General features: G+C 41.0%; 3 protein-coding genes across 5 annotated transcripts in view; 2 read left to right on the top strand and 1 right to left on the bottom strand.

Annotated features, from left to right (window-relative positions):
- Window positions 1-8,265, top strand: part of nadsyn1 (NAD synthetase 1) — a 14,674-nt gene extending 6,409 nt beyond the window's left edge. Inside the window, exons 10-21 of the mRNA XM_061032192.1 lie at window positions 230-301; window positions 844-968; window positions 1,051-1,099; window positions 1,396-1,498; window positions 2,089-2,257; window positions 3,149-3,284; window positions 3,562-3,668; window positions 4,152-4,283; window positions 4,369-4,438; window positions 5,426-5,554; window positions 7,136-7,312; window positions 7,421-8,265. Coding sequence (XP_060888175.1) covers window positions 230-301; window positions 844-968; window positions 1,051-1,099; window positions 1,396-1,498; window positions 2,089-2,257; window positions 3,149-3,284; window positions 3,562-3,668; window positions 4,152-4,283; window positions 4,369-4,438; window positions 5,426-5,554; window positions 7,136-7,312; window positions 7,421-7,450 — 1,299 coding nt within the window. The 3' untranslated portion in view covers window positions 7,451-8,265. The remainder of the gene's footprint in view (window positions 1-229; window positions 302-843; window positions 969-1,050; window positions 1,100-1,395; window positions 1,499-2,088; window positions 2,258-3,148; window positions 3,285-3,561; window positions 3,669-4,151; window positions 4,284-4,368; window positions 4,439-5,425; window positions 5,555-7,135; window positions 7,313-7,420) is intronic.
- LOC132972727 (hatching enzyme 1.2-like) overlaps window positions 1-25,000 on the bottom strand; it is a 217,304-nt gene that overhangs the window by 43,298 nt on the left and 149,006 nt on the right. The window lies entirely within an intron of this gene.
- The window catches only part of tpcn2 (two pore segment channel 2), a 24,954-nt gene continuing 9,919 nt past the window's right edge, over window positions 9,966-25,000 (top strand). Inside the window, exons 1-10 of one of the 3 annotated variants that reach the window (XM_061034942.1) lie at window positions 9,966-10,354; window positions 15,134-15,189; window positions 15,783-15,859; window positions 16,469-16,646; window positions 16,754-16,870; window positions 19,068-19,174; window positions 20,370-20,442; window positions 22,472-22,571; window positions 22,679-22,744; window positions 22,830-22,894. In XM_061034942.1, the coding sequence (XP_060890925.1) occupies window positions 10,204-10,354; window positions 15,134-15,189; window positions 15,783-15,859; window positions 16,469-16,646; window positions 16,754-16,870; window positions 19,068-19,174; window positions 20,370-20,442; window positions 22,472-22,571; window positions 22,679-22,744; window positions 22,830-22,894 (990 nt within the window). In that variant the 5' untranslated portion in view covers window positions 9,966-10,203. Of the gene's footprint in view, window positions 10,355-15,133; window positions 15,190-15,782; window positions 15,860-16,421; window positions 16,647-16,753; window positions 16,871-19,067; window positions 19,175-20,369; window positions 20,443-22,471; window positions 22,572-22,678; window positions 22,745-22,829; window positions 22,895-25,000 lie in introns of those variants that run through there. The other 2 variants (XM_061034861.1, XM_061035006.1) reach the window with 2 other exon arrangements.

Here is a 25,000-nt window from a genome sequence, read left to right on the forward strand (position 1 = left end):
ATTGTAACATACTGAACATGTTTACAGAAGGATTTTAATATTATTTGTCGCCATAATAGACATTCAGATTTTTGTACTCTGATGTCAAATATGGTCTGAAATACTTACAGAGAAGGCTCCATTGCTGAGTCATGAAAAGTTAGGAATTTGTAAATTGAAAATATGGACAAAGCTTGCAAACCTGATAGATGTGTAATTGTATGTGTGTGTGTGTGTGTGTGTCTTGTAGGAGGTGATCACAGCCACTCTTGACCTTGAGGATGTGCGTAGCTACAGAGGAGAAATTTGCCAGCCCAACATGGTGAGGCAGCACCAACTTCCTTAGTTTTGCTTCATGAATTTGATGCAGAAGAGGCTCTAAACGGTGTTTGAAAACGTATCAGAATGGAGAACCAGACATGAAATTCGGGTGAAGCATTTCATTTGAAAACCTGACGGTTGTTGCCGCTTCCTGTTTGTATGTGAAGTCAGCACAATGCAGTCTCAGGTTTATTACAGCTTTTTGTAACCTTACATATGTATCGGATCGGAACTGAAGAAAAATGGATCGGTGCATCGCTACTTTTAAATATATCACGGCATTGACCAACAGGTTGGTGTTTTTTAAAAAAAAAAGGGAATATTTAACATAAACTTAATTTAAGGTGAGTTGTAGCTTTGACTGCAGTTGACTGTAAATACTGTAAGTCCTGACAAGCTATTAACAAAAAAAAACATCAAGCTTGCTAAAGTCCAGATTCTTTTCTGAGGGGTTTAGTGTGGACTTCACAGAGGTGTGTTCTCTCTCTCTCTCTCTCTCTCTCTCTCTCTCTCTCTCTCTCTCTCTCTCTCTCTCTGCTGCAGGAAAGTGAACACAAACTCTGCCACAGGGTGAAAGTGGACTTCTCTCTCTCCACTGTTGATGATATCTACCTCCCCACTCACCAGCCTATCACATGGCAGTTTCATACAGCAGAGGAAGAGATCAGGTATACATACATTTCACTTGGTACATAAGTATAAATTAATTATTATCATTATTATAAAGCACTTCTCACGTGTGCTGCTCAGTTTAGGGCCGGCCTGCTGGCTGTGGGACTACCTGAGGAGGAGTGGACAGGTGAGGACGAACAATTATGTCAGACTCTTTTTTTCAGTATAAACTAATTCAACCATCTTTGTTTTAAGCTTTTTTTTAAAACTATTTTCATTGTAAAACTGAAAACTAATGAGTAGTAAACTTACATGGCAACAAATCTGTTTCTGACTTTCCTCTGAATTTAGTGCTCTGATACAGTTTGTATTTGTTTGTTTTAAAAAATAATGAAAAATTATTTTAAAATTATTATTTTAAAAGCTAATATGAAGAATTAATCGATTTTTGACTTTTTTTTAAAACTCTGGTTTGTGTCCCAGGCTGGTTTTCTGCTGCCTCTGAGCGGAGGAGTGGACAGCTCGTCCACCGCCTGCATCGTCCACTCGATGTGTGTGCTGCTCTGCCAGGCTGTAGAGGACGGCAGTGAGTATGAGTCACTCTGCTTTAACTCAGATGCATGAACACGGATCAGCCACTACATTATGAGCACTGACAGGTGAAGTGAATCACAGTGGATATGTCTTCACCTTGCGCCTGTCAGTGGTTTGGATACGTTAGGCAGGAAGTGAACATTTTATACTCAAAGTTAATGTGTTAACTGTGAGAAATGGGCGAGGGTCAGAATGTGAGTGACTTTGACAAAAGGTCAAATTGTGAAGGCTTAGACCGCTGTGTCAGATCTCCAGAACCTGCAGCTCTGTTTCCAGTCTGTACAGCGACAGGGTCATCCCATTCTGTTTTTTATGAACATTTTACACAATGTCCCAACAAACTATTGAATTATTGAAACTATTGAACACACACACGCAAGCTAACATGTTGGCAGTGTGGATTTGAGGTGCCCATCAGCAGACCTGAGTAAACCTTGACAAACTGCAGAGTAAACAAAGCTCCTCTTGCCTGATCAGAATCAAAAAAAACTTTATTAATCTTAACAAAACAGAAATCTCATAACAATAAATGTTGTGTTTCGTCTCTCTCTCTCTCTCTCTCTCTGTCTCCAACTCTTTCAGACATCCAGGCACTGGCGGATGTCCGCAGAGTGGTAGGCGATGACTCCTACTCTCCTCAGCACCCTAGGGAGCTGTGTGGTCACATCTTCACCACCTGCTACATGGCGAGCGAGAACTCTTCCCGGGAGACCTGCAGCAGGGCCAAAGTCCTGGCCAATCAGATTGGCAGGTAGGAGTCCTTTTTTAAGGGAGGTCATTTGGAATCAATCAATCAATCAATCAAACTTTATTTATACAGCACCTTTCAGACAAATTAAATTGCAGTTCAAAGTGCTCAACAAGAGCGCAGAAAAGTTATTGACGAAAAGTAGTTTATAAAATCATTGAGAGACTAATGCACACCAATAAGAATTAAAAATTAAATATATGTATAAAAATAAAATACAATAAAATACGACACATAAAAGCAACAAGATATTAAAATAAATACATCAGAGGAAAATATTTAAAATTGTAGTAGGATAAAAAGACAATACAGTAATGTTAAGATTTGAATTGATATAAAACACTTTATAAAAGCCAGACTGAATGAATGAGTTTTAAGACTGCGTTTAAAATGCAACAAGCCGTTCAATCCTGACTCCACGGTTCAATTTGCGCTTGTAAATTGCGGTTATTTGGTTTTACCTTCCTTAATCCCTTAAAGCCTTAAACTCCTAAAAATGTAAAAAATAAATAAAATCTGAACCGCACTGAACCAAAAACCATGATAGGTACTTATTGAACCGCGGGATGACTGTATTGTTGCATCTCTCGTGGTCGTACATGCTGTGACACGTAGCTTAATGAGTAGAGCACTATTTACTGTACAGTTGCATCATTTTGACACCAAAATGTTTACTGAACTTACGGCTACAGTCGAGCCAGCAGGAGGCCTAGTTACTTAATTCACCTACAAACAATATTCCCACTGTCGACTCTACCTGATACAAATATCAAACATGAAATACAATGAATGCTGAACATCTGTTTGCTTTCTTCTGCTCTGCTCAGAGTTTACTGTTTGAGTAACTCCTAAAAAGATGTTTGCATCTCTTGTCCTTAATTTGTTTATTTGCAGCACACACATGAATATTAACATAGACATGGCAGTGAAAGGAATTCTGGGTATCTTCTCGTTGGTTACTGCGAGGTTGCCTCAGTTTCGCGCCAACGGAGGAAGCCACAGAGAAAACCTCGCTCTGCAGAACGTACAGGTCAGACACACACTTTCTCTATAAACATCACCAGATTCAGTTTGTTCTCATGACAGCTTCTTTCACACTTCTCTATTTATTCTCTTTCTTTATATTTCCTGTTTGTTTTTTTCTGTTATTGAACTTCAGTTAGTCCACAAATGTATAATGACGGTTAAACCAGAGTTTTCACACTGACGCTTCAGCAAATACAATGAAAAAAAAAAAAAGTGCTGCAGAAAATGTTTATTAACTTCATGTGCTGATGTGTGTGTTTGTGTGTGTGTGGTTGTTCCAGGCCCGGGTCAGGATGGTCCTGGCCTACCTGTTTGCCCAGCTGAGTCTGTGGGCCCGGGGGAAGCCCGGTGGACTGCTGGTGCTGGGCTCAGCCAACGTAGACGAGAGGTAAAACTGCAGCGATGACCTCACTACTTTTTGTTTCCATATTTCATATTTCATTCTTTTGAAATAAAATCGAGCAGCTTTGTGACAGAAAAAAATAAACAGTTTTACTCAATAATGAAGCATTGCAGCCTCAATAAGTCTGAAAGCCCAGTTTGAGTTCGGACTATTAGACTGATGGTGTCAGTTATTTGAAAATCTTGCTGCGTTTTTGGAGTTGAAAACCAGAAATCCTTTGACTGTCAGTCAGGCGCTTTGGCAACTATAGACAGTCTACTTCACAATCTGACTGCTGGTACTGTTAGTGTCCACAGAAAAACAACAGCAATCATTAAATTAAACAAGCAAAGCAGACTAAATGGACTGCTATACGTTTACATTTTTATTTTTTTATTTAATTTTACGGAGCCAAATTTGGAAAGTTAAATCTTGTTTTTCTTTACTCGACTAATATTTTTGCATTTCCAAACAACTTTCTCTGCTCAGTCTGACGGGATATTTCACGAAGTACGACTGCTCCAGTGCTGACATCAACCCGATAGGAGGCATCAGTAAGACAGACCTGAAGAGCTTCCTGCTTTACTGTGTGGAGCAGTTCCAGCTCACCGCTCTGAGGGGGTAAGGTCAACTTACAGACTGTTGGGTCGCCTCGGCTAAAACACATAGATCGAGTTAAAAAACAAACTGATGTGTTTCCCTGCAGCATCCTGGCTGCTCCACCTACAGCTGAACTGGAGCCGCTGACAGACGGACAGGTGTCCCAAACAGATGAGGTAGGAACTGAAAAGAATCAAACTTATTTCCTAGGCATGTTGCTCCATATCCTTTGCTTCATATAAAAGTGTATGTTTCAATAATACGCATTATGAAGACCACTTACTGTAGCAGCATCCTTGTTTTAAAACCTGTCTGAGACACTGTTGTCACCTCACTTCTGGCATTAAGTAGGGCCCGACCGATATGGGATTTTTGGGATATTGATTTTTTTGGGCCTAAGCCGATACCGATTTAAAAAGAAAAAGAAAAATTCTGATACCGATATATTTGCAGATATCTTTCTTATATCTATATTCAACCTGTAGACATTGATAGACATGGATATAGATAAATACATGCATCGCATTGCTCCCTCAAATGCAGTTATCAAACACTTGTGGAAAAGATATATAATATGGACAAGATGGTCAGAGTGTTAATGCTTGTTGTAATTTTTATAGCACAGAAAGAGAAATGCTACTGTAATACAATGATACTCTAATAAAACGATATTTGACTTGTGAATAAATCTACTAATATCAGAGCATATCTTCGATAAAATAAGCCGATACTGACAGTCACTTGATATGCTTATATCAGCCAAGATTATCGGCTGCAGGATTCATCGGTCGGGCTCTAGAATTAACAATAATTAGTTTTGCAGTAAGGTTGCAAGAGGTTTGATTTTTAACGACAAGGTGATACATTACAACCTATTTATCTGATTTACTACTCTTCCTCCCTTAATTCTCAAGCCTGAGCAGCCTTTCAGATGGTGATTATTATTGTGCATTCCTATTGGCTTATTCTTATTAGAGCTGCTAGCAACCGATGCTATCTAACTGCCAATGTCACAACAGTCGTCTTCCAGAAGCTCGAAGGTTTTGTGATCTGAGCACACAGGTTTTCTCAAGACTTGTGGCTGACACATTTTAATATCATCTTCATTTCTCCTTCCATAATCTTCAAACGGTCTCTAACCACCACCACACCTCCCTCCTCAGGCCGACATGGGGATGACTTATTCTGAGTTATCCGTGATTGGACGACTGAGGAAGATTTCCAAGTGCGGCCCCTTCAGTATGTTCTGTAAACTCATTCACATGTGGAAGGATGCGCTCTCGCCCATGGAGGTCAGTTTCAGTGTCATGTTTTTTCTGGAGATATATTGTGCTGCCTATTTTCATTCCAAACCTTTTATTTATTCTCGAAAGGGACACTGATGTTTCCCTCATTTCAAATGCCGTCGAGATTACAAGCACAGTAAAACAACAAAAACACAACAAACACCGTTTCCATTAAAAGCTGGTACAATTTGAAACAAAGAAATCAAATTCCTAAACTCTGGAAGAGAGGGAAGAACTCCGATCCTTAGAGTTTGTTGTGTTTGGGTCATCGAAAGAAAATGCAGATTTACCGAGTTCAGTAAAAGCTTGAGGGACTTTAAGAACGAGCCACTCAGAAGAACGGGTCATGTAGGCGCTCAAATCCACCTCAACAGGTCTGTGATGTAAGGTGGAAGTTTTCCAATAACAGCCATGAAAATATATAAAAAAACAATGTTTGTTGCGCCTCCTTTCAAGAGAAGGCCAACCGACCTTCTCCTACAGGTCACAGTGATGACGGCCAAATGTGGATGCAAAAGCTCTTTAAGAGCAGCGGGACATTTTTTTACAGATCAATATTAAAAATATTTGACATTTATTCGGGTGTTACGTTCCCCAAGATGGCTAGGGGATGAGGGGAGTGACAATAAATTATAACCCAGGGAAACGAAATAGGAACTAAATATAAGCAAAGTTAAAATGGATTTATTAACAAACTAAAGCAACATGTGCAACACACAACAAAAGAGAAGCCAACCAATCTTAAACAAAATCAAAACCAACAAGATAAAAACAATAAGGCCTTAATCGGAACACAATCCTTCCACAGAAGGATCACACTAAACTAAATTTCTTGTCAACAACACACGCTGTCCAACGACCCACTGGCACTGGCAGCTTCCTCTCTCCTGCTCTTTATAGTTTGCCCGATTAGTAATAAGCCACAGGTGTGGCTGAGGCGCAACACCTGGGGAGCAACACCTGGGGAGCACACACAGGAGAGAGAGAAAACACACAAAACACAAAACTACGGCACGTAACATCGGGGTACTTGCATCAATCAATCATTTTTTTTATCTCGAGATACTTTAGGAATGAGCAGGTGAAAGACCTTACCCGTTGCTATATTACAAAGACCCAACGTAAATCCATCATGAGCACTTAGAAACATTTGTCAAAGTTACAGTGGCAAGATAAAACTTCATTTTTAAGAGGCAGAAATCTTCAGACTCGTGATAAACAGCCATCTGACGAAACTGCGGCGGGCTTGAAAATTGGGATTTTGGGGAGATGGGATGTAAGATGCAGGATGAAGGATAGAGACAAACGGGGGTAGGGGTGGTTGGGGCGTCCAGGCAGGCCGTCTACCAACAACCCCCCAGGAACTTGCGAGACATGAGAGCTCAGGAGCTTGATCCTGGTCGTCTACATAGTTGATCTAATGTGGTTATATCATCTGTGGAAGCACGATATGTAATACACGATATATTGTTGGTCTGTAGTGTCAAAAACATTCAGAACTTTCATTTTGCACAGTTATGAATTCTCTGCATTTCACTGTTCAGACTTGAACCAGAAAGTAACGTTGTCCGTTCTCCTTTCCCCCAGGTGGCCCAGAGAGTGAAGCACTTCTTCAGGATGTACTCGGTGAACCGCCACAAGATGACCACGGTGACACCGTCCTACCACGCCGAGAGCTACAGTCCTGATGACAACCGCTTTGACCTGCGACCTTTCCTCTATAACACACGCTGGACCTGGCAGTTCAGGAGCATCGATGACCAGGTAAGAGAAGAAGAAGCGGTAATATGTAACAAGAATAGAAACACGAGGGGATTTTGTGTCTAAATGTCAAAAACTGTCTTAAAGAAGATTCTTTTCTCTTTCCCACAGGTGTCCCAGATGGCAGCAAATAAACCCTAAGAGCCCTGAGGTCTTCATCCTCTAATGAACAACAATCACGATGGATCCGATAATATGTGTTGATGCTGTACATATTTCAGTATCGCCAAACACTGTGTAACAGTCATGGATGCACCCGGGCCCAGCAGGGGTCAGAAGCATTGTTCTGGTGCTGTAATGACGTTTGAATCTACCTCTGACTTTCTTACTTTTGTTATAACAGTTGTCGTCATTAACCTAAAAAAAGTCATTTTACAGCTTCTTTGTGGAACTTCAAGGTTTTTTTGGTCATCTTCGGGCCCCCGTGGGAAAAGTGGTACCTCTAATCTCTGTCCTGTTCATGTGTTAGTAGTGTATTTTAAGAATAAAATCTCCCCCTGCTTTGTTTAAACACTTCAGTGTAGTTCACATTCACTGTAACAGAAACCACTGGTTTGTGGAAACCTTGAGTTTTGCATATCATCGTCATCATACTGCTCGAGCTTTGTCATTTAGCTGTTGTCACACCGATAAAAGTCCGCCAGTGATCATCTTTTAGCAGAAAGAAACATCAACCCCGCTGCAGAGACGACTCATCAGATATTAACACCAACACACTGATTCAGGGCTGGAAACCTTCACATGACTTGTAGATGTTTAAGAGTACTTTATAACTACAATTATTACAGATTAGATCCAGACTTTGAGTTGTTTCCTCCCATGTCTGGGTCACCGAGGTTACAACATGAAGCAGACATGAAGCAGAAACACGCCTGTGTAATCTACTCAGCTGGTGAGACATCGCATGTGAAGAGTTGTGTGGGGTAGAAATGCTGGAAATAAACAGACAAATTAAATCAGTGGTCAGTTTTTATTTTTGGTGTCTTCCTCTTATGTAAGAACCTCTAATGTGACAGCTGCAAAGTGAAGACGAACACTTCAGAGTGGAAAATAATGCTTTTGGGGTCAAAATCATGATTATTCCATCAAATACTGACTTTTAACATCAGACTGTCAGGAATGGGGGGGGGGGGTCTCAAAGTTATCCCAGAAGGATAACCACAAAAATGGCAATAGCGATAGATTGGAAAGGGGGGAAGAAACAACAAAACTGTTTAGAGCCACAACAGGCTTCCTCACCTAAATAATGCACAGAAAAGGTCAGCTGACCCAAAACCAAAATTGTCCAGGAGACCCAGAAAACACGAAACAAAAAGCAAAGGCTGCCAGGGAGACCTTTGATAACACAAAAGACTGGAGTAGACATGAAACTATCCAGCACTCAAAGTTAAACACTGAGAGACCGGCAACGGAAATGTCATGTAGACAGTTCTTAGTTGGTGTTTATACGTAGATACACACAACCACTCGAGAAACCACAGAGAGAACCTCTCACTACCTCCGAAGGTGAGATAATGAGTCAGCACAGAGCACTGGAGGGTATATGAAAACTCCCCACACCTGGGCTTAATCACAGCCAATCAGTGCCACACACACCTGACCGCAATGAGTTGATTCTCTGACTGAGCAGAAGGAGTGAGTGCCCTCACACACACCTGATCCAAGTGAAGAGGTTGTTACAACTTTATAATTTCTTAGCACAGAGCGAAGATATGAGTGGATAAAGAAGATAAAGTAGTTTCGACAGTTTAGCAACGGCCTTAACTAATAAAAGAACATTTTAGGTAAGTCCTGTTTGTGTTATACTTTCTTTTCATGACCAACACATTTTGTAAATTTATCAAAAGCAATCGCCAAAACAACTTAAATACCGTGTTTTATATTTGTTTCAGTAAAAGTATTTAATACTAGATTTTGAGTCCAGTTAAGTCAAACATTGTGTTATGTGTTATGAGGTGGGCTCTTCCTTTTGGAGGGGTGGCCACAGGGGGGGGGGGGGGGGGGCAAGCTCAGTGTTACAGGGGCCCCTGTTGGCCCCTGCCTTGAACCGCCCATGGCTAAGTCTAATTTGTGAAAAGAGTTAAAGTGATGACCAACTCAGTTTTACATTTACCATGTGGTAATTATGAGTTAGACAAAGTTATAACTTACTCTGTAAAAGATCGGCTACAAGATTTCATCATTTTAACCTGAAAATATTCTCTTTTTTATCTTCTCTCGTTTTTATCATAAAGCAGACAGTGGCTGGACCAGAAATGACAACTTTAACGTTCATTCAGGTCCAAATCTGTTTTGTTTTTTTGTCTGTAATATTTGTTATAGTTTATGATTGACGTGTGTTATTATTTTTTTTCTCATGGTAATGTGCCTACATACCAGAGACTGTAGCTACATACCAGAGGGTGCAGCAGCTTTCACATTAGACAGACTCTGAAAGGCTCTGTCCACTTGAGGGAATCATAACATGTCAGATATAGATTAAACTTTATTCTTTTTTTCTGTCGTGACTGCTCTCTTCTGCTTCAAAGGGAACTACTGAAGTGTGTTTCTTGAGGTCTCGACACCTTCAGAGCCCCCCCCCCTGCTGCAGCCTGTGCGGCGAGCTGAAGGAGGAGTTTTAAAAGTGTAAAGTGTAAAGTGATACTGTGGGACAGGAGGGAGGGAGGAGCAGAGAAGTCACTTCCTAAAACGACATTCCCCTGCCCTCTTGCCTGGGGCTCGTTGTGTTGTTTGAAACTTTCTGACTTAGTCCAGTACAGTGACTGTAGTCGGGATTTAAAAAAGGACGTGGAAGCCTCTTAGTGATCTTTCTCACGGCGTCCCCGGTTAGATCTGTTACTGTCACTGTGTTGACAGCTGAGGAGCGGACTCACTACAAGTTGTAGATTTCCTGGATGGAAACGGAGGGGCTGCTGACCGGGACTGTGAACACAGCCTCCGGGGACTATGGCTCCAGGTCGGGTTCGGAGTACGGAGGGGGCCCGGGCAGCAGGCGGATGTCGTACTCAGTCTCCGGACAGTCGTGCAGGGTGGAGGGGGCCACAGGTGAGTGTTGTTGGGGGGGGGGGTCCGCAGAAAGGTGACATGAGGTCTGTCCTCGCACAAAGAGAAAAAAGTCTGAGTCGAACCGGTTTGTAAAATCCATTTATTATAAATCATTCTGTCAAAACAGTGTTATCCTGACAACTAGCCCACCTCACAAGTCCTGTAGCCAAATTGAGATTTGTCCCCTAATGACCCCTCCACCATCACCATCACCACCTAACACTGTGTATGTATCCCTCTCTCTTCAGCTTGACACATAGGCCTACAGACTAAACATAATATTGCTTCTTTTTAAGCTACAGAAGCACAAGCAACCATCATCATAAATATTTTTAATGCCTGAAACCTATGAAACCTTTCTTTAACCAATTGCAACCTAAAGAGTTTCTATGAATTATACATTTGTCTGAAGAAAGTTTATCAAATGAACAAAATCAACAAAGATGAGCGGGGTCACCACATCAACACAAACAGAATATTCCTCACTTTAAACTGCATTATGCATCAAGTCTGCAGGTCTTAGGCCTATATAATAATAAGGTGTTCATTAGGTTTTGATACTGGGCCCATACAACATGACATTGTGGACTTGGTGCATTAAGGGGCCCTGGGTCAGAGTTCCTCATTGCTCTGCTGGAATCCTGACTGTTAGACTTTGTTTATAACAGGTGCATTAATCTGAAAGTGTAGCATTTAGTTGTAGGTGTTGCACACCTTCAGGTTGTTCAATTTTAAGCAAATGCATCATATTTTACAAGATCACCATGATGTGTAAAATCTGATTCTGTTTTGTCTGTGAGTTTTTCCTTCTGACATGAAGTGGATTCGAACACATAGGCCGAGTCATTCTTGAAAAGTTTAGACAGAAACCTGAGGAGATGTATACTTTTCAAATCTTGCTCGCTTTTCAGAATAACCAACAATGCTAATCTAATTAGACCTCAGATTGGGAACCAATGCTGTAGAACAGGGGTTCCCAAACTTTTCATCCTGCGACCCCCAAAATAACGATGCGAGAGACCCTGGAAGTGGTTAAAGCATAACGGTGCACACAGCAGCACGCACTAATGGCCCTATCCAAACACTGACATTAGAACAACAATAAAATTAAATAAAAATACAGCAGCCTTAAACTAATTGAACAACATTTTTTGTATGTAATTTCACAATAATAGGTAAAATATGTCATTTCCAGTTTTCATTTGTTTTTGGAAGGCAACTCGCGACCCCCCCTCCCAGTGTCTCGCGACCCCCACTTTGGAAACCAGTGCTGTAGAAGACACATCTTAAAATGATATTATGAAGACTCAGAACATTGACAGACTCAGAACATTGACAGGAAGGCTAACTGTATGAGCTGCATGCTTGATACAGTAGTTAGTCAAAAAAAACAGAACAGACATAAAGGGTTCGTGTTTTATAGGATATGAAGCTCTTTTAAGATCAGAGTTCATCTGATTGTTTTCACCTTTAATCTCTGTTTGCCATCACAGAGACATAACAGACTTATTTTTGTGCAGGACAGGTGTCAGGGAAATCAGAAATGAGAAAAGCAATATGAGTATTATGACTGTTCAAACACCGAGTATTGTTAAATGTCCTTCCCTTTATCATGATGCAGGATTTGGAAAACCTTTTTTTTGCCTGCTGTTTAAAGCAGATTGAATTAAAGCAGTAATTTGTCATGTGAGATGCTGTGGATGAGAGGTTTAGTTCTCTGTCATCTCCCTGCTGAAGTGGAAACTAGCTGCTTTTTATGTGCAGACTCACCAAGATTTGTGTTGGGACCCTGAAACTAATAACATCATTCATTATGAGCGCAGAGGGAGTTTGTGTTTGATTTTCCTCTCTGCGGATTCCCCACAGTAAATAATACCTTCACCTTTAGACCCGGGCGATACCACTAAAAATATTATCACAATAAATATTATCATTATGGTTTCATTTTTTCTTTTATTGTCAGAACATGACAAACTATACCTGAACAGAGGAACATGTCACAGATCATGAGCACAGTGCACGGTGCTGGAAAACGCGGAGAAAAGTTATGTCAGGAAAATGATTGTTATCGTTTTATCACGCAGGCCTACCTTCACCTCTTCTTCATCTTTTTAAATCGACTCTGTGCTTTTTTAAAATCTACAACAGTCAAGGTGCTCCATGTCCAGAGGCTTATAGGCCCGGGTTTGAATCTCAACTGTGGCTTCTTTCCCGCATGTCGTTCCCCACGCTCTCTCTCCCTCTCTCTCTCTCTCTCTCTCTCTCTCTCTCTCTCTCTCTCTCTCTCTCTCTCTCTCTCTCTCTCTCTCTCTCTCTCCCCAGTTTCAGCATCACAAATTTAAAAAAGTTTGTTAAACTGCAAAATTCATCTTGTATCCACGTTGTTCACTTTAAGAAACTGAGGATAGTTCTTTATTAAAATGATTTATTGTACTCTTCTGCTGCAACAAGTGTGAGAAGTGCAGCTCACACTTGTCTGTGTGTTGACTGTGAGTGTGTGTGTGTGTGTGTGGGTGTGCACAGTGTTTGTGTTTGCTGTCTATGCAGCCGTTATAACCCCTGCCCTGTCAGTGACACCCACAATCACCACTGCTATGACACATCCTGCTCTGATGCGTGAAGTCAGCAGCGCTGTGTGAGAGTGTGTGTGTGTGTGTGTGTGTGTGTGTGTGTGAGAGTGTGTGTGTGTGTGTGTGTGTGTGTGAGAGAGTGTGTGTGTGTGTGTGTGTGTGTGTGTGAGAGTGTGTGTGTGTGTGTGTGTGTGTGTGTGTGTGTGTGTGTGTGAGAGTGTGTGTGTGTGTGTGTGTGTGTGTGTGTGTGTGTGTGGCCTGATCTGAGTCATCATATCTGTCTGTGTAACTGCTGGGTGGAAAGGCCACAGTCACTGAACAGAATCACTCAGCAGCTGTGGAACAAACACGCTGCTCTCTGACAGACGCTTCTAGTTGTTCACATTTCTGTTTCAACATTTAATGTAGAACCAGATGAAAAGGTCCAGGTCAGGTCCAATGAAGCATCTTCCTCAATTGTTGATTCATGGTATAAATGGTGAACTCAAGCTTGACATGTTTTCAAGCTGTTCTAGTAGAAAACTCAAATTTCTTCTTAGTTTTATTTATACAATAACAAATAAAAACAAATTCAATGACATGACTTTACAAAAGAGCAGCTTTAGAAGGCACTCTCTTTTTTATTTATGCAGATGATGCGGCCGTTTACGCTCCCGCTTAGTCACCTAGCAAGGCAGCTGAGGTCACATCTGAGTGCCTGTATGAAGTCCATCAGTGACTGGAACACAACCGTCTTGTTTTCAGAATCAGAATCAGAATCGTTTTTTATTGCCAGGTACATTTACACATACAAGGAACTTGTCTTGGTGTATTGGTGCAAAATACAGTTAACAAAGAAAATAAAGCAAAATAGCAAGAACTTCAATAAAATATAATATAAGAAGTAATTACAAACATATATATATAATAGAGTATAATAAATATAAAAACACAAAAGGTGCTGTATTTAAAGTCCAGTGAGCATTAATGTATAAAATCTGTTTCATGTTTTCTGACTGTGGGCTGGATGAGAGTCTGTGGGAGGAGGGCAGGGACATTGTTCATGAGGCTGGCAGCAGAGGGGTAGAAACTGTTCTTGTGGCGAGAGGTTTTGGTCCTGATGGACCGCAGCCTCTTGCCGGAGGGGAGGGTCTCAAACAGTCCATGTCCTGGAATCTAAATAAAACAGTTTCAGTGTTTTTTTTTTCTCTGTAAGAAAACAGAGCTCACTTGGAAGTTTTATTATTAAAATAAAGAATTAAGATATAAAGGAGGTTAAAGAACTCAAGAATTGGGAAAAGTTTTAGATCCACAGCTCGAGTAACATGAAATTAAAATCTCAAAAACAGTAAAGACCAACTTTAATTGTTTTTGAAGATGATGATTTTTCAGTTATATTTATGCTCTCAACTCGGCCTCCTTTCCTAAATGTCTTGGTTTTGGCTCGGCCTCGGAGCACTCTGGTCTCGGGTATGTCATGGTCTTGGTAATTGTGGTCTTGACTACAACGCTACGCTCTCCTGCAAAGTTTCTTCCCATCTTTTTGTGGGTGTGGTCAGATCAGGTTTGATCAGGTGGCATCTGGCCTGGGAACCCCCCTCTGTGATAAGACATACAGCATCTAAGCTCATGGTCCACCCCGGGTTCTCCTCCCAGTTGGACGTGCCCAAAACCATATTTAAATCCCTACATGCCTTTTTGGATACGACCACCAGGGACCTCAGTGTGCTGCCTAAACTAATGCAGACTGGCCTCTACACCAGATTCTCAACTTGTTTTAAAGGAGACTTTTGGAAAACTGCTTTGAAACAATAATAAACAGAATGAACCCCAGAGGCCAACATTGAGCACAAAGTACGTGTTGGTAACTGTTCTATTTATTGTCAAATAATCCCAGTTTCTAGTGTGTGCTGGTGTTGTATGAGACATCCCAGTGAGACAGTTAACATCCACAATATGACTCCTGACACCTGATGATGTTTTGCCTCAAGAAAAGACAAACTTTCATCCCAGCTCCCAATCCAACCAGTTCTACAGACAACAACATCTCAGGGCAGGTTTCTGTGCTCTGCATGTTCTGTTGTTATCTGCTGAGTGAAGCTGCACATGGTGGTTCAGGACAGTGTAGGTCACAGGGCTCAGATGTGTAGTGGACTCTAGGATTTCTTCTTCTGAGACTAAGTACATGTTCAGATGGTCCTACCACTCACACTTGTGTCACCATCCACAGATGATGAAGACCTCTACATCCAACAAGCTGTTGTGTTCATCGAGGACGCCATACAGGTAGGACAGATGTCTTCCCTGCCTTATGTTTGTTATATTGTTAAATAATGCGTAAAAATATATCAGAAATCAATTATGTCCTCTGTAAATGTCTCTGAGTCATGACTGTCTACAACGAGTGAGAAGCCTGAGTCCCTCCAGCTGTGTTCACATCATGTTCACATGGACGGGACGGCCTTGTGTTTAAAAGCTGTTTTAGTCCAGGACAAGAGAAAAGAAGAATAACATACTCTCTGATTATTTGGATGTCACGTAAGTGTGTTTAGACACTTACATGCAATATGAAGCTAAGAGCTAACCAAAGTGTGCTAACATTAGCATGCTAACACAACAATGCAGGACACAGGTGATTGCAGCTCAAGCAAAGGACGATTTAGTCTGCTGCTTGAGCTTAATGGAGCTTAATTATGGTGCGTTCTAATTCATATCTCCTTCGTGCAAACTTGAGTGGAGAGGGGTTTCAGGGGACCCCATATGGGGTCAGGACCCCAAGGTGGGGAAAGCCTGTCATAATGTCCTCTTTCCTCTTTTTTTTATTGCTTGATTTTATTGCTAAAGTCCTGGATTAACAAAGTATTTTTACTCTCTTGTAGTACCGCTCCATCAACCATCGGGTGGATGCCAGCTCGCTGCGCTTGTATCGATGGTACTACTCCCGGATATGTCAATGGTAAGTTCACACCGGGTCAGGACATTTTAAAATAGATCAGAGTTTGTTTTCAAGATGAGGAAATGTTTCAGAGCCAAGTTCCTGCAGGGACAGAAAAAAACAGACTTGCTTATATTTGCCAAAAGCATTTTTAATCATTCAAACATTCTGATATGTGACATGAAGAAAGGAGCAGGAATAGAAACACAGTGAAACCACAGATTACACAGAATCACTAAACTCAGCAAAGGGTCATTCTTATTTTGTATTTAAAGGGACACTTCACCCGTTGAGACATGAATCTGTATCGACATTGGGTCATATATGTAGAAATGTGAAATACATTTTGAAGTTGGTGCCTTCTTGGCCGAGAAAAGGCAGAAAGTGTCTTTTTGGCTCGTGTGGATGAAGCAAATAAATGTGTTTCCTGTCTGAATACGTTGAAGTTGTCCTTTAACAATGTGGATAACAGATACAGACTAAAGTTCCCGTGTAAACATTTTTGTTCCTCTGATGATTTAAGACTTCACCGATGAGTCTCTGATTTAAATGACTCACCTTCAGAATGTTTTTGTTCTCTCAGCTTCACCTCCACCATGCCTACATCCTTTTGTGCCCCCTCTCTCTCAGGGGTTTGGGCCTGACCATTGCAGTGGTGTTGTTGCTTGCGTTCGTGGAGCGCCCGTCCTCCCTGTCCATCTCCTCTGACCCGCGCTACCGCTCCCAACCCTGGGAGCCTCCCTGCGGCTTCACCGAGAGCTTCGAGTTGGTCTGCCTCATCGTTTTCACTCTCGATCTTGCTGTCAAGGTAAACACAGTCATCGTAAGCTGGCAGCCGCGGGGTTAACTCTTCAACATGGATGATGCTTTTAAACTAAATTACCTTCTGCTTCACTCCTTCTGTTTTATCAACAGAGCTACCTGATTGGCTGGGATGAATTCAGAAAGAGCAAGTGGCTGATCGGTTACACAGTAGTCATAACTGTGTCAGTCATCGACTGGGTGTTGTCTGTCAGCATGGTGTGTGACGAGGTGAGTCTGTTATCTTCTGTCTGTCATGTTGTTTTGGATGTAGAGGTGCACTGACTGACCGGCTGGTGAACGGATTCAAACTATTCTCAGCTTGTTCTGCCATGATCGGCGACCCTTCTCAAATATATCTGATTCTGTGCCAATCTCAAATTAAAACACATGAGCCAAGCATGTCATGAGCACAGTGACACACACACACACACACACACACACACACACACACACACACAAGCATCCACACGATCCAGACGTCTTTGTGTGACCTCCTCCTCTCTCTTTTGCTCCCCAGTGCTGGGAGAGCGCAGTAGGTTACAATTTGATCAAATTCATATTTTTTAATATTCTTTGGTGACGGTGGGACACTTAGAGGAGTTTAACCTGCCTTGAGACTTTTTCACTTTGCAGGAAATATTATAGATGAACGCATATTGATAATGAACAGATATAAAAGAAGATGGAAATTCTTGGTGGCCTCGCCTACCGTTCACTGAGGCAGTGAGAAAAAGAGAGGCAGACAGGTTAGAGACTGCATTCAGAAGCTCAATGAAAAGTCACTGATTGTAGTTATTTGATGTGTAATTCATAGCTCTATCATCAGTCAGGGAGAATGCAGCCGTGCCAAAATTGGAATCATATGGGCAGGTCGGACCTTGACAAAAATCTGTTCATCTCTAATTGTCAGGGTGCAGTGTGAGTATCAGCAGCACAGCTCAACATTAGAGAGACGAAAGTGCTAATCTGTGTAGCGTCCAAACGGCAGTCTGAGATCTTGTCTGCACTTGTAGACTTCAGGAGCTCCACTAGTCCTGGCCCTTTCATTCAGGTTGACCGACAACTCGTCTGCATGCTCTGTCATGGTTATTAAGGATAATTAGGGAGGTGACTACATGTGGGTTTGACACATACACCAGCATGTATTTCACATCAACCAGCAACAGTAGCAGAGAATGTTTTAAATTTGAAATTAACTGTTTAGGTTTGAAGTATGTTGTGGTTTTAACTACCATAAAACTTCAAAATAAAAGCCCAGCCCCATATAAGGCCTAGTCCCTTTTACTATTTTATTACCCTTATTAGCCTGGTGTTGCTTCATATTTTGATAAATAAACTCAGGTCTCAATAAGACGCCTCTATGCATTTAATGTTAAAATAGTGTGCGGATCAACAATAAAGAGAAAAAGGAGCAAGAAAGCAAAAATAAAGACGAACTCCATCCTATGTCCAAAAAAACCAGACTAATGCTCGTATGGGTACCAGTGTAGGGAAGAAGGTTAAAGATCAGCTGTTCTTCTGCAGAATGTGGACGTCCTCTCAGAGTCTCCTGCATGACGGTCTGGACGAAGACTAAAGACATTTAAACCTCAGTGTTTGACAGGAGGGACGTTCTGGTTCTGAGCCAGCACAGCACTCATAAGAGGTTCTGACTCTCCTCCTACCGCAGCCGGTTCACACAGATGGACTCTCTTACGACGGAAGATCAAATTAGTGATATTATTATTGATTTCCCAAATAAAGACACTGTCACTGCATTGACTGGAAGAAAATAAAAGCTGGGCTACTAATCTAAGTTTTACAGTAACACCTATTAGACCTATTTAAAAAGTAACTACAAACTATTTTTGGATATTTGAGGACCCACTGTGAGTCTCCTCAGCAGCACTCGGGCAGATTCTGAAGAATACAAACTGCTCAATGTCAACGTCTCATCACCTCAGAGAACGAGAAGGGGCGATTCTTGAGTCCGTTGGGGCCCCAGGCAAGAATCAGTTGGGGTGACCTCCAACCAACGTTCAGCAGGGCAAAGAGAGCGAGTGCTGTCAGATGAGGGCCCTTTAGGGAGGTTTCCTACCATCATTGCAGAACGTGCACATTTTCAGCCATTGCTTTGGCGCCCCAAGCTTGTTGACAAGCAGCACCTCTGGATACAAAGCCCTCTGGTAACCTCATAATGATTGATTTGAGATGAAGGACATAAGTTGATGAACGCTCTGAGGAGGTAGTTTAGTGAACATTGTAGTTGAGTTTCTGTTGAATGTGAACAACACAGTCATAAAAGTAAGGATTCTGCACGAAGCCAATGTAATGAGTTCAAATGTGGCACTTTCTCTTTGAGGAAAGGCTTTTTTTTAATTTGAAATGAATCATTTAGGCTCATTAGGTTCATAAAAAGTGATCTTGTATTTTCTTTGTTTTTAAGAAACTGAGAGTACGACGACTCCTCCGGCCGTTCTTCCTCCTGCAAAACTCGTCCCTGATGAAGAAGACGCTGAAGTGCATCAAGAGGACTCTGCCAGAGATCGCCAGGTATGTAACAGAATAGCCTCTCACTAAACCCTCCCCCTCCCCCCCCCAATCCCCCAAAACACAACATAACTGTGAAGAGAGACTGGTGGTTGACAGAGGCTTTTAATGCCTTTATTTAGAGAGAGAACCGTGGATAGAGTCGGAAATCAGGGATAGAGAGAGAGGGGAATGACTGTGCATGGGCGTACGCACTAACCACTAGGCTACCAGCGCGCCGAAACATTGACAGTTAAAAGAGAAGTTTAGTGTTTCTGTCTCTTGCTCTATATTTGTATCGTTAAATGAGTTATTTAAAAAATAATAATAATAAAAAAGTGGTTGAAATGACACAGCCTTGGGGAGAACCAGTGGATGACCTCGAATCAGACACAGAGCAGTTTATTCTCACTCTTTGAAATCTGTAACAGGAAATTCTCAAATCCATCAACAAAGCCAGGACACAGGTTCAAATAAGGCAGTCATCTGTTGGCTCACGTGTGGGCCTGAATTGTGTGGAAAAGCAGAAATAAAATCCCTTAAACAATAATGTATCCCCGGACCTTCGAGGTGTTTCAGAAGTCAGTTGAGGGATTCAGTGAATCCTCTACAGCCCTGAATAACTCTCTCCTGATGACTTTTACAAATCCCCCTCATAACCAAATCACAACAATCTGTTAGAGACCATCTTACTTTTCTGTCAGTTTGACTCTAACATTTACCAAACCTGTCATCCTTAATTCAAAGTTCATGATTTTTCTGAGCAAACAAGACCATGAGCATGAAGATTGTATTTCTACATATTTATTTTTCTATATATTTATTGGTAAATTTCAGATTATGTGACGACCAACATGCTTTAGAAAGAACCCTTTAGATACATCTTCCACAATGGTTCATAGTGACAGATACATTTGACAGCTAAAAGAAAGCAGGATGAGATTTTTCTTGTTAAAAGAACTATATAAGCATGTAGACCTACAGGACAAGATCAGCGAAGAGATGAGATGTACGGCTTTGTCCACACGGCCCAAATCAAATCAAACCAAAATGATCTTTTAGTAGAAATGATGGAAGGTTGTGGTAAATGTATAAACCTGAAAAACAAAAATCAGGAGACTGACTTTTATGGAGTGTAACTTAAAAAATATACATGTGCGTGTGTGTGTGTGTGTGTGTGTGTGTGTGTGTGTGTGTGTGTGTGTGTGTATGTGTGTAGCGTCATCCTGCTCCTGGCGCTCCACCTCTGCCTCTTCACCATGATCGGCATGCTGCTCTTTGCTAAAACTGAGGTAAGTTCAGGACTTTGATGTCACACCTTGTTAAATACACACTGCTGCTCTGCTGACACTTTGCTCAGTGTGTGTGTGTGTGTGTGTGTGTGTGTGTGTGTGTGTGTGTGTGTGTGTGTGTGTGTGTGTGTGTGTGTGTGTGTGTGTGTGTGTGTGTGTGTGTGTGTGTGTGTGTGTGTGTGTGTGTGTGTGTGTGTGTGTGTGTGTGTGTGTGTGTGTGTGTGTGTGTGTGTGTGTGTGTGTGTGTGTGTGTGTGTGTGTGTGTGTGTGTGTGTGTGTGTGTGTGTGTGTGTGTGTGTGTGTGTGTGTGTGTGTGTGTGTGTGTGTGTGTGTGTGTGTGTGTGTGTTGTCTAGACATGTCCTAGACTGTGACGACAATTTGACAGCCAATAGTCACTGTTTCCTTTTGGTCCCAGAAAGAAAGGGAAGATATGAAGCCACTGAAATAAAAAAGCTTCTGCAAGATGAGAACCAAATCAGGAAGTGGAATAGTTTACAGCACGCAAAGACAAAGGACATTACAATAGTTAAAGGAGAAATAGATCAAAGAAAATGTCTCATCCTAATTCTGAACGAACAAACAAATTGATGAATAAAACCTTTCTTGCCCCAAGGGGAGTGTGCTTCAAACCAGGAGCATAAAAACATAAATGACATCTATAAACACACAGGAAATAAAGGCTTGAAACTCAAAGCTTGACCCTGAGGCAACTGGGCTGGTTGAAGATCTTTTGCCAGTTCCCTTTGCTTCAAGCTTCAAATTGACCGTGACCTGGATGACTGAGAACATACACAGACAATGACGTGAAACAGAATCATTATGAATACAGCATAAGAGCATCGCATGATTACATGTGAGGAATGTTTAGTGCAGAGTGTCGAGTTCATACGTTGTTATCAGAGCGTGTTAAGCAGCAGAATACTCTGCAGGCCAAAGGAAGTGAGGCCTCATCCTGTGGTCAAGACTACATACTCAGACCACAGGGGGCGCTGTGGGTTTGTTATAATCGTGGGAGCTACATTCGATGCTTACTGCTTTCAAGTAGGTTATTTAATATCATGATTTAAAAACAGATGAATTCATGTCATTTATAAGCCTTGACTAGAAATAATCATTTGGATTTAGTTTTGCAGAGATGCTTTAAATTATGAAGTGAAACTGGATCCAGGTTTTTCTTTTTAAAGGAAAATAAAAATCTTTTCTTTGTTCTTAATCAAACCACTGAATCAGATATTATTGTTTTTTGTTTTGTTTCCCCCTCTCTAATTTCAGCTTTGGGGATGTAGTCTGGTCTAGTTCTGGTCGAGTCTAGTTCTCATCTTGATCACAATGAAATGATCTCAATGACACATATTGTCTGTCAGGTCGATTTCTTTAGTCATCAGTCATCAGGAGGCACAAAGAGAAGAGTAAATAGTAACAATATCAAAAGCATGACTATACATTTTGTAAATAAATATAGGTTCAATAAACACGAGTCAGAGGGCGTAGCACAGCGACCTCACTGACATCACTAAACTGAGGCAGTGGCTTTAGTCTTATTGTCGAAACAACTTTATTCTGATACTTTTCAATACCACATAAAATGTTATAATGATTAATCGCATTGAAATGACCCATTACAGGGTCTCTGGACGTCTTTTTTTTTTGTTGTTGCTATGGTACCGAAACAGTCATTGATTTTTTGTTTTTAAACTATATTATAAACTGAGAAACTCAATTTTTTAAATCTGGTATTGAGACAACCCTCTAATGGATATCATTTAAGATTATTTAAAAATCCTGAACCTCAAATTCCAAATTTCATGTGCTGCAGTAAATACTGGAGACACAGCTTTTTGATATGATGAAAAAAACTATGAATATACAGTACATGTATATCTGATATAAATTCTTTGACAGTAATGTGGCTGCACGGACTGGAGATAATCTCCAAATGGAACCAAATGTCCAATTCCTTTTAGTTGTGCTCAGTTCTACATTAAACCCTGAGTTATGTGAACAGTAGCTCTCTCTGTCTCTGTTCAGGATCCAAAGAAGAACGGGGAATGGGAGTTACATTTCAGAGATCTGCCGGCGTCTCTCACATCCCTGCTGGTGCTTCTCACCACAGCCAACAACCCCGACGGTACACAATCAGTAAAAATAAACACATGATGACAACATGTGTTTGTTGATTTTCTGTGATTGTTTCTGTCCGGTTGTGTTGGAATCATTTCTTCTGTCCCGTCACAGTGATGATCCCTGCCTACTCCCTCAACAGACTCTACTCCATTTTCTTTGTCACCTTCAGCGTCATCGGTAAGCACTGATTCACAGATGTGTTTGGGTTTTGTAGTGTCAGCAGATTCAAAAGTGAGAATAAATGTGTTTTCTTTTCTGACAGGAACCTACTGTCTCATGAACCTACTGACAGCCATCATCTATAACCAGTTCAGGGGATATTTACTGGTAAGTCACACACAGGGAATTTAAAATAAACACAAGATACTTGGGCCCTCGTTAAAGGGTAAGCACTCAGTGAAGAAATGTAAGAGATTATTGCCCCCAAAACTTTAACATTCACCTTTTACTGTAACTTTTTTGTTGTTTACCGTCTCTTAATACATACATCACATTCATTTCTCAAAGTTAAGTTACCTAAACAACATTCAAAACCGGAAGTGGCTTAAAAATAAAAGTCTGTGGGGCGCTGGTGGCGCAGTGGTTACTGCGCGCGTCCCATTTATGGAGGCTGTAGTCCTCAACGCAGGCGACCCAGGTTCAAATTCAACCTGTGGCTCCTTTCTCGCATGTCAATCCCCACTCTCTCTCTCCCTGATTTCAGACTCTATCCACTGTCCTATCTCTCCAATAAAGGCACAAAAAGCCCAAAAATAAATCTTTAAAAAAATAATAATAATCATAAAAGTCTGTTTTTACCAAAAAGGAAGCAAAGTAACCTTAGCATGACATGTTCTAAAATACAAAATAAAAGCATGAGAAATTACCTTTTCTTGAGAAAGTCTCATAGATTTAACCTTTAACCTTAACTATGTTACTTACACATATTGTTTTCTAACTAGTTTGTAATCAAACCAAAATAATGTCAAGCTACATTATGTATCAGCTATATAAAGATTACCTGTAAAAAAAATATAAACGCAGTTGGAGTAGTGCAAAAACACTACAACTCTCCCAGTCCACATGTTTATAGAAGTATTCAAATGAATGCATTCGTGTGTGAACATGTGTCTGATGAAACGTTTGAAAAAAGATTGGATCATAATGGTTTTGCAGAGAAGGCACAAGCTGGTGCATAAAAACTGATCAGAATGCAGGAAAATAGTTGAAAACTGTTCAGTTGCAGACTTCACTAATATCAGCCTGTGATGCTCCAGAGGGTTTGTCTTATATTTACATAACAGATCTTTACTGCTGTGACCTCATCGCTCCCAGCTGGGAAAGCAGGCGTGTCAATGGGAAAAACAAGTTTCTTTTGCGGTGAATGAATCACGTGAAAAGTCATTTCATATCCAGAGCATACGCCCAAATATTCTGACATGGGTGTTCACCGAGAGTTTCTCAATTTGAGTAGATTTCAAAAAGACTCCAAAGACTCCCCTGAACAGGAGGACAAACTCTTCAAACCTCACGTTTACATCACGCTCCGAAACTGTTATTAAAGTGTGAATGTTTTTTTAATGACCTCACCTGCAGTTACGTCTGTTTGCACTCACAGCAGAGTTTACCTTGTAGCACCCGTTCAGCTGGAGAGGTGTGTCAGACTGATTTGTGAGTCATTAGTGCAATCTGCTGAGATATTAAAGGAGTCGTTTACAGGATTGTTATCTATTCTGACCGAATAGATATTCTCAAATATGGAAAATTACTAATCCCTTTAGGACTTTATGGTAATAGAAATGTCTGTTAAAGACATTCAGTGTTCTTTGTATCTTATTTAAGAAAGAGATTTGAGGATTACTAAACTCAGTCTTTAGATCTGTCATATTCTGTCCTCAGTGTGTGTGTCTGTACACAGATTGACAGATCGCTAACAGACTTCAAGAAATCAGAGGCAGGAGTACATTAGAAATGCTCTTTACTGTTGTTGTCACTCTCAAGAAGGTTCTTTCATTGTAAAACTGAAACGATACAAAATAAAGATACGTACAAAGATATGTAGCTGTGTGTAACATAAGAACGTCTTTCTTATAATGCACAAACAAATGCACAGCTTAAAGGCTTTATTTTTTGATCCAGCAGATGTCGCCCTTGAGCACCACATGAAACCAAAACAACTCGCGCTGCATTGTTGTGTTAGCATGCTAATGCTAGCGATCTTTATTATGCTCGTATCTTCACACTGCATGTACATTTACCTGAAATGAGCGTGATCTAGAAACACAGTTAAGCAGTGAGTACAGTATGTTATTCTTCTTTTCTCTAGTCCCTCAATTAAACAACTTTTATACACGAGGGGAGGAGTCAGCCGGCCGTCCGGGCGATGTAAACAAAGTGAAGATAGGACTCTGAAAACATCACAGACAGTGGGACTCGGGTGTTACACCCATTGTA

The sequence above is a fragment of the Labrus mixtus genome, chromosome 1, assembly GCF_963584025.1.
Source record: "Labrus mixtus chromosome 1, fLabMix1.1, whole genome shotgun sequence".
Lineage (NCBI taxonomy): Eukaryota > Metazoa > Chordata > Actinopteri > Labriformes > Labridae > Labrus > Labrus mixtus.